At 45.9% G+C, this 15,438-nt stretch overlaps 1 protein-coding gene across 2 annotated transcripts; it reads right to left on the bottom strand.

The window, feature by feature from the left end:
* Positions 1-86: 86 nt before the first annotated feature.
* SEC23B (SEC23 homolog B, COPII coat complex component) lies at positions 87-15,232 on the bottom strand. 2 transcript variants are annotated; one of them, XM_071422808.1, is made up of 20 exons: positions 15,214-15,232; positions 12,840-13,075; positions 11,750-11,807; positions 11,087-11,173; positions 10,670-10,906; positions 10,247-10,332; positions 9,645-9,789; positions 8,953-9,111; positions 8,170-8,285; positions 7,090-7,213; positions 6,582-6,662; positions 6,176-6,265; positions 5,824-5,930; positions 5,535-5,688; positions 4,094-4,171; positions 3,635-3,796; positions 3,314-3,400; positions 1,715-1,870; positions 849-914; positions 87-341 (listed from the first exon to the last, which is right to left on the bottom strand). In XM_071422808.1, exons 2-20 carry the CDS (start codon positions 13,058-13,060, stop codon positions 252-254), a joined length of 2,304 nt encoding a protein of 767 aa, XP_071278909.1. In that variant the 5' UTR covers positions 13,061-13,075; positions 15,214-15,232; the 3' UTR covers positions 87-251. The 2 variants fall into 2 exon arrangements, with proteins under 2 accessions (XP_071278909.1, XP_071278900.1); XM_071422799.1 differs by lacking the exon at positions 15,214-15,232 and adding an exon at positions 15,012-15,142.
* Positions 15,233-15,438: the final 206 nt, after the last annotated feature.

Genomic DNA, 15,438 nt, shown 5'->3' with positions numbered 1-15,438 from the left:
CTCTGTTGGCTAAAACACCTTTCAACTCTAATTAGGATGCGTGGAAAACGCAGAGTGAACAGAATATAGACAAACAGCAGTACAAATAAATTAGAAGGGAGAAGTAAAAAACTCTCCCTGAATGTTTATTTCGTGTAACAGTTAAAATCCCTAGTTTAAAAGAGAGGAAAGGAAATGTAAATGAATTGGTCCACTTCTGTCATCAACACGATCCATGTAAATCGTCTGCTCCTGCTGCTCAGTCTGATCAGTCACGATGCACTAGAGACTGCCAGCTTTTTCAGGTGGTCCATGAATACCTGGAGACTCACATCATCTGTCAGGATTGGAGCTCCTGATTCCTGCAGAAAAAACAAAGAAATAACAAGCCTAAAATACTGTTGCTAACACAGGGGATGAAGTAAAAGTGAATCAAATGTCAGCACTCTGAATTCATTGCCTGCTAAAACCTTTTTCTCCTGCAAAAGCCAGATGCCACTCTTTGGCAACATCACTGACATTATCCTCTCCTACAATCTGAACTGCTGCAGGGAAGTTTCTTCCTAAAGCACTGGGAATTTTGCTGCCCAAAGCTCTACACAAACAGGATAAAAAAGTCTAATATTCTCAACTAAATTAGATCTACAGGTATCCATATGCTAGTTGCTTTTTCCAGAATATTGAAAAAGCATGACATCCAGGCTTGAAAACTCCATTCTGATCATCCAGTGCTACCATGATAAGGAACCAAAGACAAGTGTAATGCTATTTGTGGCCCCTTGGTGAGACAGGATGGCAACTGCACACACAAACGTGTCTATGTGTATTTTACAGCATTCCCAAACATGAGCAGCTCCTCCATTGCTTACCTGGCCCCAGGCATAGAGGTTATTGTGGGTCTGAGAAGGATTCACTTTAGACAGGAGGAACCGGGCCTATAAAGACAGAAGAGGAGGAGTTTGGTAAAATGAGAGCCCTGTCTGCTCCCTCAGGCTGCATGACCAGCAATGTTCCTCTGCTTTTGCAAGGTTCTAGGTTAATTTAAGCAGGTTTCAAGTCCAGAAATCCCTGCTCCACAGAGAGCTTGTCTCTCAGGGGCACTGAGTGCCCGGCTCCAGCAGGCTGTGCCCAGCTGGCAGCTCTGATTCCATGGCACAGGAAACACCAGCACTGCTCTTCTTCCCCTGCCACATGTGCTCTTCCAAAAATGGCTCAGTGCAAGACCAGTGTAAAAGGGTCACATCAAAAATCAACACCAAATCTTTGGTTTGGAGCATCAGTTCCTGCCCCTTCACTGCTACAGGTACAGCAGACTGTACACAAGTTACAGTATACTGCAATTCCAGGAAGAGTGAAAATAAGAACAGTTTCATATCCTCATTCAGTGTCTGAGAGTGAAGATACAGATGGTCAATCATTCAGCATTACTGTCCTAGCAAGCTAACTATAGACACAGAGCCAAATAATTTATTTCCCACCTTTTTACTTGGGAATAAAAACATATTTAAGTTGGCTTTTCCCTTTTTTTTCCACCCTCATATTTCATAACCACATCCAGCAAGTGATCAGCCTATTAAAAGACAGAGTTGTAGTAAAAGCTGGTAAGAAAATATGCAAGCTCTGTACTTTGAAGAGCTAAACTGTGTTTGACTACCAGAACCATCCTTTCAGAAAAGCAGAATGAGCCATTTGCTCTAGGCAACAACAGAAAGAGTTCCTCCAGAAACTTCCTTACCTGACTGCCCCCGTGCTCAGTGTGGATGTAACGTGGCATTGGGAATCTGGTCTGCAGGATTTCCTGGGCATCATCCAGTGGGGCTTGCAGGAGGTGCTTAAAGTTTTCATATTCAGGCATGTCCTGGTATCCAGCTTTCTGCCACTGGGCAATAGTCTATTGATGGCATAGGGAGGAAAGGAAAATGGAGCAGAGATGTCTACAAGCCTCCCCTTTTCACCCTGCATGTCTTAAGGCAGCAGAATGCTACATGTGCTTCTGCTTAGGGGCAAACACACACATTCACTACTGTGCCTACAACATTACTTTCTGTCCCTAAATTTAAGGCACCCAACACAAAACCTGGCAGCAATTTGTGCAGTGCCAGAGCTGTTTGTTGAAAATCTTCAATATGCTTCAGCCTGTGCCAACACAGAAATGAAACATTTATAAACCACTGACTTTTTGAATCTGACTTGGCCTTACAGTATTTTCAAGGCATCCATTGCATGCACTGTATGTCTGCAGCAATTCCTCTGTACATACACAGGTCAGACACTCAGCTCTTCCCTTGTCTGAATTTTACCCACCGGCTGAGTGTCTTGCTCTGCAACAGAAGACAGAAACTCCTTAAGGTAACTCCAGAAGATTTTTAGAAAGGAAAAGTATCTAAGCATTTCCCTCAGTCGTGAGAGAAGGAATATAGCAGCAGCTTTCAAAAACATCCAGTATTTAAAAGCAAAAACTGGAAAACTGCCTGATTTCTTGAAGAGCTACAGTACTTAAGTATGAAAACCCTGCAAACAAAGTCTGTCACTCCTCTGAAAATACTTGCAACTCTGTTAAAGTATGTATCATCTTGTAACTCTGCCTTGCTTCATTTCCAGTTTCTCTGGAGTTTTCCAGGCATGGTAAGGGACCACCTTCGTGGCCAAGCTAACACAACAGCTGCTATGATATCTGGTCTCTTTGAGCCAGGTCTCATAAGCTCTTGGAGATTTATATCACACCAAGATAGCTCAGCTACCTTAGAAGGCATAAAATCAGCAGGATGGCTTCTGTGGTAGTGTTGGAAAGAGAAAAGATTTATAAAAGGCAAAATAACAAAACTCTTCACAGAGACAAACTGAGCCAGGTGCAAGAGGTTCTTGCTCCTGGTAAAACATCTCACAAAAGTGATTGGTTCCTTTGTTGTTGACTTCTTCTAGTAAATAGCTTAGGTGGGACTTTTTGGCTTCTGTCCAATTGGCTATCCTTAAGTTTGAGGTGAAGTCCCCCAAGTCCTATGAAGTGTCTTTTTACCTGATTGAGGAAAGAAACTTCTAGGTTTTTTTCCTTTTTAAGGAGACAAAAGATAGTTTTGTCACTCCATCCACAGAGAGCACATTCCCATACTGCTACTTGGTGCAGAACATATCCTTAGTGGTTCCAGTATTATTTTTATTCTGACAGTGGTGGGAATTTCATTCCAACAAGCAGCATGTACACGACATGGTCACTATGCTGTGTGAGCTTGCAAGAAGTTAGTTTGTTAATATTTCATACTAGCAGCAAAGCTGGCTGCATGCATGGCAGGAGGGAAGGAGCACAAAAAGTGAAAGAGAACGTGCTTCACCATACCTCACCAAGGTAGATAACTATCTGGAAGAAAGTATCCATCAGTAGGATTCTGTCAGGAAGAATACTGCTGCTGTCCAAAAGCACTGGCTGGGGAAAATAAAGAACAAAGTCAGGCACCCCTAAGCTCTCAGATCTCAGGATGCCAGAGAGCAATTTCTATGCCCATCCAAGTGTAATTTGATATGATCTTGACTAAAAGTATCGTGTCCTGTAATAATTTTTTTTAAATCTACAAGGGCCTTTTGGCTGAAATAGTGTTACTTCAACTGAACACTCATTATTTTGAGTTGATTGACCTCTTCCTGGAAAACACAGACTCACCTCAGGAGGCCCATGGAAAGAATAAGCATAAAGGATGGGCTGGATCATAATGAGGGACTGGGTCAGGTCCTGCCTGGCAAAGTGGTGCCGGTAATAGGAAGATTCATCCGGGCTGTTATTGAAGACCTGCAGGAATGGGGAGCGGCGCAGGTGGAAGATGAACTGCACCAGAAAGAGGAGTGAGACAAGAAATGTCAGCCAAAGTTGCCAAAACATCTCAACCCAATTCCAGTATTTATGAACAGCAAATTCTTTGGGGAAAAGTCTGCCCCTTAGTAACTCCTCAGATTTCTTCCCTTATCAGTCTCTTGCAGTGCTGAACTACAGGACCAGTCCATTACATTAAAAAAGCACCTGTTCCTCCCCTCCTGAATCTGATAAATAGTGCAAGATGTTTTATCATCATTCCCACTCACCCCTGCACACTCTTCCCACGGCTGTGGGAAGTGACATTCTTACCTGAGGATACAAAGAAAATGATTCTGACAGCCTAAAGGAGTTGGGATCATCTTTGTTGTATTGTCCAAATTTCTGACACTGTTGGAAGCAAAATGGGTACTTTGGTTATCTCTCTCTTCTTTTTTTTTTTTTTCTTTTTTTTTCTTTTTTTTTTCTTTTTTTTTTTAAGAATTTAGATCTCTTTTTCTAGAGGGTGTTCTTCTGCTAATTTTTAAACAATCAAGGCACGAACCAAACAAGTACTACAGCAGTTACAGGCTATTTTTCTTTAAGTCAGTGTTCTTTTCTGTCTTACTAGAATGAGAATGAAGATTTAATCTATTTATATTTATATATATATATATTCATAAAGTCTAGATTTGCAATTATCCAAGAATGAAAGAAATGGTGCCTCTACAGTACTACCCTTTTTTTTTCCATTAATTCAGGGCTATTACACCTAAACTGTTCTGTACCCTATGAAACACTTCTTGCAGAACAGCAGATAGGTATTTCACCATTTCACTGAAAATAAGTATCAGTGGTTTTAGAAATTAAACTCTTAATGATCCCACAGTCATTGCAGCAAACAGTTTGGCCCTGTTTGTGCTTGTGCTCCAATCTCTATTTGACTGGCCCTGTTTTTTGGGGGTCTGATGTGCCATATTGTGTTAGTAGCAACCCCACATGAGTGTTTGGACAAGACCAGCACTGATTTTGACAATTTGAGCTTGTGAAATTCAAAGCAAGAGACAGTAGGAGGTTGCAGAATTAATTCAGATTACTATCCTAAACTTGCCCACATCTGAATGCTGTGTCTGCTGTGGGCTCTCCAGTGCAAGACAAACATGGATATGCTCTAGCATATACAAACAAACTGGTCTAGCAGAGGCCACCAAGTTAGTCAGGGGTTGGAGCATCTTATGAAGAAAATGAAGCTGAAGAAGCTGGGTTTGTTCAGCCTGGTGAAGAGTGAGATTAGGGAGTCAACTTGCTGTCTACCTGACTGGTAAATGGGGACATGGAAACTCTGATTGAGAGATAGAGAAGAGGGAAAAAACAAACAGTGACTGTGACCAGACACTGGAACAGGCTGTCAAGAGAAGTGTAAGAAATCCCACCTTTGGAGATCTTCAAAGTACCACTGAACAAGACTTGGAGCAAGCTGCTCTAACTTCAGAGCTGGTCCTACTTTAAGCAGGAGGGTTGAACCAGTGACAATCCCACCTGCATTATTCCATGTTTCACTATCCCTTATTCAGTCCCTTTCAGCATAATGGGATGTTCACCTATCCCATCCTAAATTTGCTGATCACACTGGGTTCTGAGTTATTCCATGCTACAGCTACGTCACCATGATCTGAGCACAAACAAAGCAAGGCAATCTGAAAAAAGATTGCTGTTGTCTCTTCCATTTTTACTGCAATCAAGAATGCCCCCAAGCTCAGTGTGTTGGTCTTACCAGCCTGATGAGCTGCCTGTCCAGCCAACGCAGAACATCAGGTCCCTCCTCAGACTCAGCCCTGTACACTCCCAGCCGTGCCATAAGCACGGCAGCCGCCTCCTGGTCAAACGCGGCCTCGATGTGCTGGAGCTGAGTCTGTGCATCTGCCCAGCTGCAGGGTGAGCAAAGGGTTAATGCCACGTGCATCCACGTGTGCCAGTGCATGCAGCAAAAAGCCAGGAACCCCAGCACAGACTGGAGCTGAAGTTGCTGCTACTCTGGCAGAGCACTGGCACGGGGTACTCACTTTCTGGCTATGGTGGTGACACGAATGCGCTTCTGGGTGCTGGAGTGTTGATAGTGGGTGACAAACTGCACTGCCCCTCTGCCTCCCTGAGGAATGGGTGCATTGTGCTGAAAATGAAACAAAGGCACACTTCAAAACATGATTTCCAGAACTCTTCCCAGCTGTAACAAGCCCCCACAGCACATAAAAGAAATAGACACGTGCAAAAAATTTCCAAAACTATTTTGTCATCGCAGAATACTTGGCTGCTTTGCAACCATCCACCTGCTACACAGGGGGTGCCATGGCATTATCTAGACCTGTAAGAAGTAAAAAAGATGATTAAAAAAAAAAAAAAAAAGCCAGGGCTTACCTGATTTACCACTTCAAAGTAAATGGCCAGAGTTGTACTGGGATCCAGACTACAGATTTTCCACTGAGATGTCCCTCCAATTCCAAGTTCCTGCACAGAATCAGAAAGAAATCAGCAATTTTCCTCTAGCAGCAGGAGAGGTAAGCTTTTGTTAAATTCTGATCAGAGGTACAAGTAATGGCAGGCCTTCTAGATTGCTTATCTTTTGGGTGTGAATGAAGTTACTGAAGGCCATACAGTTAAAAGAAAGCCTTAGGAAGCAAGAATTTAGTCTAAGAAAGGTTGTAATTTCCTAGGGATGCTTCCTGGAAAACTCTGACATTCTGGTTCAACTGTAGGTCTAGACAGAAACTTTCCATTGTATATTTACTTCTTTATTAAAGATTTTTCCATGTCAGAAACTTACATTTTCAGACACACATGGTCCTTTAGCATTCAGGGATATGCATGGTCCAATGGCTCCTGCAATTTTCAGCTCCCTGGAGGTCTTGAACAAGGTAAAAATAAAAAAAAAAAGTTAGTTTTTTTCATTAAGTCAGTCAAATAGAATACACACAGTCTAAATGTGTTGCTCAGCTTTAATGAGATGGTATTTTCCCAGACCATCCACTGCTACAATTAGTGAAGGTAAGAGAATTTGCAGAACCACATTTTAATCATGAAGACATATTTATAGGGATGAAACTGTATGAAATGTTCCTTGTTGAGTGAGGAGAGGCTGCTTTAAATAAAACATAAACAAACTAAACAAACTAAACAAAAAACCCACACAACAACAAAATTACTAACTTCCAAATAAATATCCCTCCAGTACAGTGCTTCTTCTCCCAAAGAAGCACTACATCTGACCTCAAACATGTAGACATTCCTACACCCCAAACATGCCAGAAACTGCAATCAAACTCATCTCTCACCTTCACATCCAGATTTGCACCAAAAGCCATCCGAAATTCCCCATTGTAGCCTTTGCTAAATACCCTCTGGAAGGTCTGCTTGAAGAGAGAAGTGTTGAAGGAGTCTCCCATCACCATGTGTCCTCTGGGAAAGAAAAAACAAGGGAACTGAAGCAGTTGGGAACTAGAAGTACAAAGGATACATCCCTGAACCTCTGACACATGCAAACACATGCAGTTACTGCTTTAGAGCATGCCTTTGCATAGGCAGGATTCATACCAGGGAGTGCAGATTCATGGGTGCCTCCTACAAAGCCACACAGGTTAGTGCTCCACCTTTGTCAGTTTCCTTTCTCAACTCTGTTCCTTGCCATTGCTTCAGCTGCCTTCAAAATGTTTGTGTGGAAAAGCTCTGGAAAGCTCTTTGCTCAGCCTGCTTTCCCTGAGCAGGGCTGGAACCACCCACACCACACCAGGGGTGGCTGCACCACTGCAGCACAGGGAACGTGCTGGGCCTCCCCTAAGTGCCCTGGCAAGCCCAGGCCTGACCAGATGCAGCTCACTAACACATCCACAGGGTCAAACAGTCTCTCTTCTCCTTGCTGAGCACTGAGGGGTTATTTACAAACACCTTGCACTTGCAGTAAAACATGCCAAGTCCCCAAAAGGCCTGGGTTAGCACACAGCCTTCCTCACAGAGATCATTTCTAGCAATATGGGACAGAGACATTTATCCTTTAGACATGTCACTTAAAACTGGGCCCAGGGAAGTCAAGAATCCCTGGAGAAAGCACAAGCGAGCTGTTAAGCAAAGAAAATCTGGCCCACACAAGGAAAGCTTCTACCCACCATTGAGTTTTCTAGCAGCAGTGCTAATTCACATGCTGCTTTGAGACTCCAGAAATGTGGACTGGGATCAGGTGAGGCTTGCCATATAATTCCTGGCAAATTCAAACCACAGTTTAGAACAGAACTTTAAAAACCCTTCTGCCCTGCCAGCACACCTAATTGCTTCCTGAACTATTCTCCCCCTCCAAAAAAAAAAAAAAACCAACCCCAAAAAGCAGGTGCCAGCTGTGTGCTGCCCTGCAGTGAACATACCCAGTGAGGTTTGCACAGCACTTCATCTCCAGCAGCCCTGTCTGGTCCAGGGCACAGGCGTAGATGTCGATGCAGTGCCCGTTGGCCGCAGAGCGGTTGGCCAGAGTCTCGTAGTGCTGGCAACACACACAGGGGGTTAGGAGGCTGCAAAGTGCAACTTGTGCTGCTCCCCACCTCAGGCCAACACAAGGTACAATGGGACAATCACCATGGTAGCTAAGGAGATGTTGGCTGCAGTACACTGCTCCCTTCTAGGATGAGGGATGCATTTGGATGAGCCTGAGTTTATTGTCTCAAATATAAACAGTGCATAAATGACAAGGAATCATCTAGTCTGTGGTGACTTGCTGGGAACCCAAAGATAGCAGGATGACACCTGTTCTCTTAACTTTCTCTAAGCTGACAGGCACATTTCATATCTGACATTTTTTCTATTTTAATGGTTGTTTTATATATCAAGAAGACAAAGGAGGCTTTCTGGAAATAACCAGTTCTTGGGAGATTTGTTCCTCTCCAGGAGGAGATACAATGATGCCGATGAACAAACTCTCCACCCACCACCAGCTAAGAAACAACACTGAAATACTTTCTTCTCTGAGAAGGCACAAGACCATGATGGAGAACTAACTAGGAGGAAGCTTCTTTACCCTGCCCTTAACCATCCTCATAATTTAGCATACACAAAGACTCATTACTTCAAGGACAACCACGCAACCCATGTAGTGTTCTGACACAACGCTCAGTTTCAGCTTTTAAACACACCCATCAAGCCCTAGTACCTACTTTGGTGGCCTTCTTCATGAACCTTGCATTGTCCTTCTCTATGTCGTGCCAGGAACGGATGGGTGTTTTCAGTTCATCTCCCACCACCATGCCTGGCCCTTGTGTTGGTGGCCCGCCTGTGAACAGCATTATTCTGGCCCCTGTGTTTGGAAATGTGCCCTAAAATAAAAACAAAGACTTATATCAGAGAGGGGGAGGAGGGGAAAAAAAAGGGAAATTGATTAAATAGCAACAATGCTTTCTTTAGAGAAGGGTCTGCACGTGCTCCTGCAATGTCAATGGGGATCTGTCCCTGCTGGAGGCCACCTTGATAAATAGTGATGCACTTCCTGACAGTCACAGCACTCAGATAAAGTTTAAACTCAAACCATATCAAGTTTCATGTCTCCAAAACAGGAAGCAGGCAGTTTCTGTTCTCTTTACTTATATCTTAGATAATACTTAGATAAATCCAGTGCTTAGTATCACCTCTTGTGTAGCAACACACACAAGAATCAGAGACCTTTCAACATCTGCAAATTTTACCATTTAGATGGAACCTTCCAGCCCACCTACATCAGCTGGTGCTAGCACAGCTCAAATGTCAGTAGAGACAAATTGCAGCTCTGCACCCCACTGTAACCCAGCTGCACTCATCTCATCTCATGTGCTTACTTTGGCCTGCTCATGTCAAACAACAGCACTGGAAGTACCTCCAATAAGCCAACTGCAATGGAAAGAGCCACTCCAGTAGAACGCAAGGGTCTCTTTCCCTGGGTCACTGGCCATGGGTCCCTCTGCAGCTCTCCAAGCAGATCTGTTAAATTCATGTCAATCTTATGCACAGGCTGTAGGAACCTGCAAAAATAGAAATAGAGTGTTTTCCTGCTTCTAAGTCTGGAGAAGAAAAAACTGCCTCTTTGTTCCTGGCACACATAAATTGCACTGAGACAATAATCAGAAGTAAAGAGACATGCAGCAGGTTGTCTTCTTACATGCAAACTTTCCAAGATAACAAGCCTGTGCAAAATAAAAAATTTGATCAAAGCAAGACATCAGGAACTGGCAAGAAGGCAAAGTCACATAAAGAAGAGGAAAGAAGTTCAAAGGTGAGTTTGCTGAAAGGCATGAGAGCTACCACTGAAAAAGAGAAGCTGAGAAAGAGAAAACTCAATGGAGGTAAATTAATGTGACAAGACAATACCATTTAAATCCTCCTTCCTCTCCTGGGAAACCCAGGGTTAGAAGCATGACCTACAGGTATAAAGGGGCATAAAACATCTGCCCTGCTGTGTGCTGTGCTGGTAAAGCTTACCTGCTGGAAATTACAGGCTGCTCTGGAGTTTGAAGAGGTCTTCCCTGTTGCATGGGGACAGCTGGCCTTGAAAGCCCAAGCATATCCTAAGAACAGTAAAGAGGAGGCAGAGATGTACTATTCAAACACTAAACATACTACATATTACTTGTATTATTATTGAATATACCCTGAGGCCTGCAATACTGCAGCATTAAATATACTTAAATCTGTAAAATTATTCATCTTTGCACTGCCATTAGGAATGGATCATGGGTCCATTATGTCAGATACACAAACTCAATCCTGAACAAGCTTCCAAGACATTTACAAAGGCAAAAAGACAGACAGATACTGGGAGAAGAAAGAGAAAGGGCTCCTGTGCTTGAGAGCCCAACAGAGCTGAGAGTACAAGCCCCTGGCCTGAGGGATAGCAGAGCACACCTGGATTTGCTTGGCTGTCAGGTCTTTGGTGCCCCGGAACACGTAGCTCTTGGAAATCCCTTCACAGCTCAGCTCGTGAACCTGGACCATCCGGCCAAAAGTGATGAGCCCCACCAGGGCATCGGGGGGCAGCAGGCTCAGGGACATCTGCAGGGACTCCTTCAGGGCCTGCAAATCCTCCTCCTCCAAGCACGTGTCCACAACATACAGGAAGATCAACGGCGTCTGCGGACCTCGCTGAAGTGGGAAGAAATGACATTCTATAAAGCCTCCAGCCAAGGAATAAAATTAACCCCTTTTTGAGCACCTTGCAGACATAGTGTTTATTTGTATTATCCTAAAATTATTTTACACATATATCATTTGTCAGAAACAAGACAATTCTGGGAGCTCCAAACTCGCCTGTGGTTCATTTACCTGCACTATGTATTCAATTGTTGAAAACTGAGGCATAAGCTCTGCTGGCTGATTGACTTCAGAAATGCCAGCATATGCTGGGGGGAACTGAAAAAGAGAACAAAAAATTAGGACAAGGAAGCTGCAGGGCAAAAATGTAGGGCTCTCTTCTTCAGCACAGAGCCTGCCCTGCTGATGATGCGGTTATTCAACTTTTTATTTACTGCCACTGCACCAACCTGATTAATTCATTGCAAGAAACCCACAGTGCTTTTCCTAAGCACAGACAAAAAGTGGCCAGCAGGATGGACTCAATCCAGTGTAAATAAAAGGTAAGGCTACAACATCAATGATGCAGTAGCTGAAATTCTTTCAGCCATTCTTTTCTGATGGCAAAAGTCTACTCAAATCTAATGAATCCCATAATCTTCAGGAACAGTAAATATCAGATGCAAAAAATACACTGGGACACATGGAACAAAATAGCATTTTTATCTCCTTGCTATGCTCTGCATGCCAGTAAAATCACTGACAGTATGTCAGATAAAGCAGGCTGTACTCTAGCCTGGGTTCAGCAAGAAGGCCAAGGGAAGGGATCTAGAGAAGCAGAATTTATGTTTTATGTCCAGGGAAGGCCATCAATAAAGTGTTCACTGAAAAGGTGAAGTGCTTTTTCCAACCTACCTGGTTTCTCTGAAAACAGAAGTTACAAGCCCACAGCTTGGCCCGATAGTCAACTTGGCTGCAAGGGAAAGATGAGGCATTGCTGTGACTTCAGGAACAATTTCACAGCAAAGCTTCACAATTAATTCATGAATCCATGCTGGTTCATAGCACTAAGAAACAGACACTCCAGCTTGAACAGCAAGTGTTTCAGGGACTCAGACTCTGATTCTATACCCAGGAAGTTCATTAGCTAATCCAGCTCTGCCATTTTCAGGCTTGTCAGCATGAGGGACCACTGACAGCTCTCTGAAGCTCAGCCCTTGGCAGACACAGACTTGGGTCTAATAATTCTTTCACTACACTTAGGCTCGTCTCATGTCTTATTGTTTGTGCAGCTGTAGCACACAAATGCTCCAGTCTCAGAGCAGCAGGAGCCATCCACCCAGATCTTGTGCAAACACAGAACAAACAGGCTGTTCCCTGTCCCACAGTTTACTCTCCTCAGCCCAGTACAACATCCTGCTAGTGCAGGATGCCACGTTCTCATTCCATGGCTTTGATCTTATTTCACTTCCTCTTATTGGCATTCCCTGCTTTTTCTCAGCCCAACACCACGCTCTGAGTATGCATGATCATCACATGATCTTGGGACCAAGATATTTCTCTAAAATTACTTCATTATGCTCATACTGGAGCTGACCTACAAGCAGCAGGATGTGTAGAAAGCTGGAAAACAAGTGAACAGCAGAGTCCAGAGGAAAACAAGTTAACACAGTCACAGTCCAGAGCACTCAAATCATCAGATTTGAGTATACCAGTATAATGGGCATCTTTGTCTATTACGAGTTTCCTCATTCACCATTAAATTCTCTGGGATGCTGAGAGGACTCTCTGCCTTAACAGCCTCCCCAGAGATCCTCCTGTGCCCTCTGCTCCTGTCAGCTCTAGTAACAGGCATGTTGATGTATGGATTTTAACAAGCCCACCACATCTAAATGAAAGAGGCTGCCAGGCACAGGGCAGAGAAAAAGGGGAATAAGGAAGCAGTGAATCTCAGATGCAAATCCTATCCAGCCCCTTCCAACATCCCCATCCGAGCAACTCCTACCAGAGAGGGTTGAGCACAGCTTTGCAGGTGGGCCTGCTGCAGAGCACTGGTTCATACTGCACGGGGGGCAGGTCCAGGCGCTCCTTCAGCGGGGTCAGGAGACAGGCCAGGGGCACAACCATCCTGGTGGCCTCCAGCCGGCTGGAGGGCCACACGTTCCAGCTGAAGCGCACTCCGTCGCGCTCCTCATTCTGCTGGATGAACTCCAGGTACGTCGCCATGGCCCCCAGAAGCTCCTGAAGGACAGAAAAAGGCACCTTCAGGCCACTGCTGTGGGCAACAGGGCCTGCAAAGGAGCTCAGCAGATCAACTACAGGTGGGGGCACAAGGCACTGCAGGACAAAGCCAACACAGCACAATGCATTAATCCCATTATCAAATAAACCACGTGACTCCATTAATCTCTTCTGTCCAGGGCTCTCATCAACATTACAGCCAATTAAAACACTCAAATCCAACAAAGAAACAAGGAAAGCCGACACTCAAAGTCAAAATGCAAGAGGTTGTTTGGTTTTTTTTCTTATGATTCACTTTTAACATCTCAAAATCCAATCAGCCTCATGCTGGCCTCAAGGCAATCCTTCCTGACTGGGTCAGTAAAGGAAAACAGGCCAGATTTGCAAGACGTCCTGAAGCCTTCAGCTGAAACGTTGCAGGGAGAAAAGGAGGCCAAGTCTGACACCAAACCAGTCACAAGTGTCACCAAGCTGCCAGCCTGACCTGCTTACAAAGGGAAGCAAGTACATGACAAAATATCAAAAAACACCCACTCTGCATGGCATCATTGGCCCACTGCAAGGAAGGAACTGGGAGTCCAGAAGACTTCAGAAAACATCAAGGAGGAATATCTCCAACACAACAGAGGAGTCATTCTCCGTGTTGTCTAACTTAACTCTTCAAAATAAGGCACAAACAAGAGCTTCCAGGCCATCACTACTTTTGATTTCTCTGAGAAAGGCAAGGACAAGCTTACCAAAAAACTTACTTGTCAAATGCAGACCACAAAAACACCACACAGCACTAGCAGCAACTCACAGAGCCAAAAGCAGCAGCTCCACAACGTGCTTCAGACAAGGAAACTCAGAGGTTCACCTACAGCTGCAGATGCTCCAGGACTACCTTACTCCTGGTCCTCACTGCAGGTGGAATATTCAGGAGGGCCACACACATGAGAAACCAGAAGCAACACCTCCCCTCAGAGGAGGGGAAGTTTTGGTGTGACATTTTCCTACAGAACTCCAAATTCACTGACATTTTCCTCTATGCTATTAAGGATGTAAATCAAGCTTAGGCAGAATTGCCCCATGTTTCCACCCCTGTCACTGGATGGACAAACAGACAGGTTCACAGCACATCCCCATCACAAACAGGTCTGTCAAAGTGAAACTCAGAGCTGAGTCTGCCTGTAAAAGATCCCGCACATCAGAACAGCAATACAAACATTTGACATCTCAGGCATGCAGCAGAGCCACAGGGTAAATTTATTCCATGTTTCTCCAGCTGCAGCCCAGCAATCACTTCCCTGCCCCAGGCAGAGCCCTGACTGCCATGCTGGGTTTGACATGAGCTGTGGCCCTCCTTTGGGGTCAGGAGAGGTGTAATGGCCCAGCTGGTGTGCTTGGCATGGCATAGGGGACATCACAGACCCCAGTGCAACCATAGGTGCCACCTCCGCCCCCCAGACCACTGATCCCCGGCACGACCATAGGGGACCCTCCACAGGGGACACGCCTGACCCCAGCCCTGCCCTGGGGGTCACTGCTGATGCCTAACCCGGCCGAAGCGAACAGCGCCAAGCCCGTGCTGCTCTGTGGGACACTACTGACCCCATGAAAGCACCGGGCCAGGGGACACCGCTGACCACGCTCCATATCCCTTCAGGGCACACCGCTGACCGCCCTCTCCACACCCCTTCAGGGGACACCGCTGACCGCCCTCTCCACATCCCTTCAGGGGACACCGCTGACCACGCTCCATATCCCTTCAGGGGACACCGCTGACCGCCCCCTCCACACCCTCCCGCAGGGGACACCACTGGCTCCCCTCACAAGGGACGACCCCTTCCCCCTCACAGGGGCCGTCACTGACCGCCTGACACCGCCTGTGTCGCTCATGGGACACAGACCCATTCCCATTCCCATCCCCATCCCCTCGGAGCCCCGCCGCTCCCACCTGCCCGCGCCGCTCGCGCCGCTCCCTCCCGGCACGCCCCGCGCGCCCGGCAAGGCCAGCTCAGCGGTACGCGCTGCCCGCCGCCAACATGGCGGCGGCGGCGGCACGCCCGGCCCCGCGCCCGCTGAGGCTCCGCCGCCGCCATCTTGGATGAGGGCACGCCACACCGCCCTTCAGAAATAGGGGAGAGACGTGCCCCTACCAAACTTAGCGGGGCGGCGGCGGCGGCAGGGAGCTCGTCTTGGCTAACGGCGGCAGGTTCCGCCTTGGAATGGCGACGGACAGGGTGTCCCTACCAAGTGTGGGATGCGGTGCCGCGTTCGTCCCCTGGCACGGCATGAGGGAAGCAGCTCTGCCCTCAGGGGCTCGGCTGCTTGGGAGAGCGCTGTCGTGTTCAGCAGGGAGCATAGAACTTCCTGGTGTGAAA

Source organism: Agelaius tricolor, unplaced genomic scaffold (assembly GCF_023055355.1).
Source record: "Agelaius tricolor isolate 1412-34295 unplaced genomic scaffold, bAgeTri1.0.p SCAF_1, whole genome shotgun sequence".
In the NCBI taxonomy this organism is placed as follows: domain Eukaryota; kingdom Metazoa; phylum Chordata; class Aves; order Passeriformes; family Icteridae; genus Agelaius; species Agelaius tricolor.
The sequence above is the reverse complement of the archived record's forward strand: the minus strand, read 5'-3'. Positions and strand labels throughout refer to the sequence as shown.

What these genes read in the sequence shown, in the direction of transcription:
- SEC23B (XM_071422808.1), bottom strand. Translation starts at nt 13,060, where the DNA reads ATGGCGACGTACCTGGAGTTCATCCAGCAGAATGAGGAGCGCGACGGA. An exon ending in ACAGGCAGCTCATCAGGCTG is followed by an intron (nt 4,172 to 5,534) that starts GTAAGACCAACA and finishes TGCTTCCAACAG; the next exon opens with TGTCAGAAATTTGGACAATA. An exon ending in CTGAGCACGGGGGCAGTCAG is followed by an intron (nt 915 to 1,714) that starts GTAAGGAAGTTT and finishes CTGTCTTTATAG; the next exon opens with GCCCGGTTCCTCCTGTCTAA.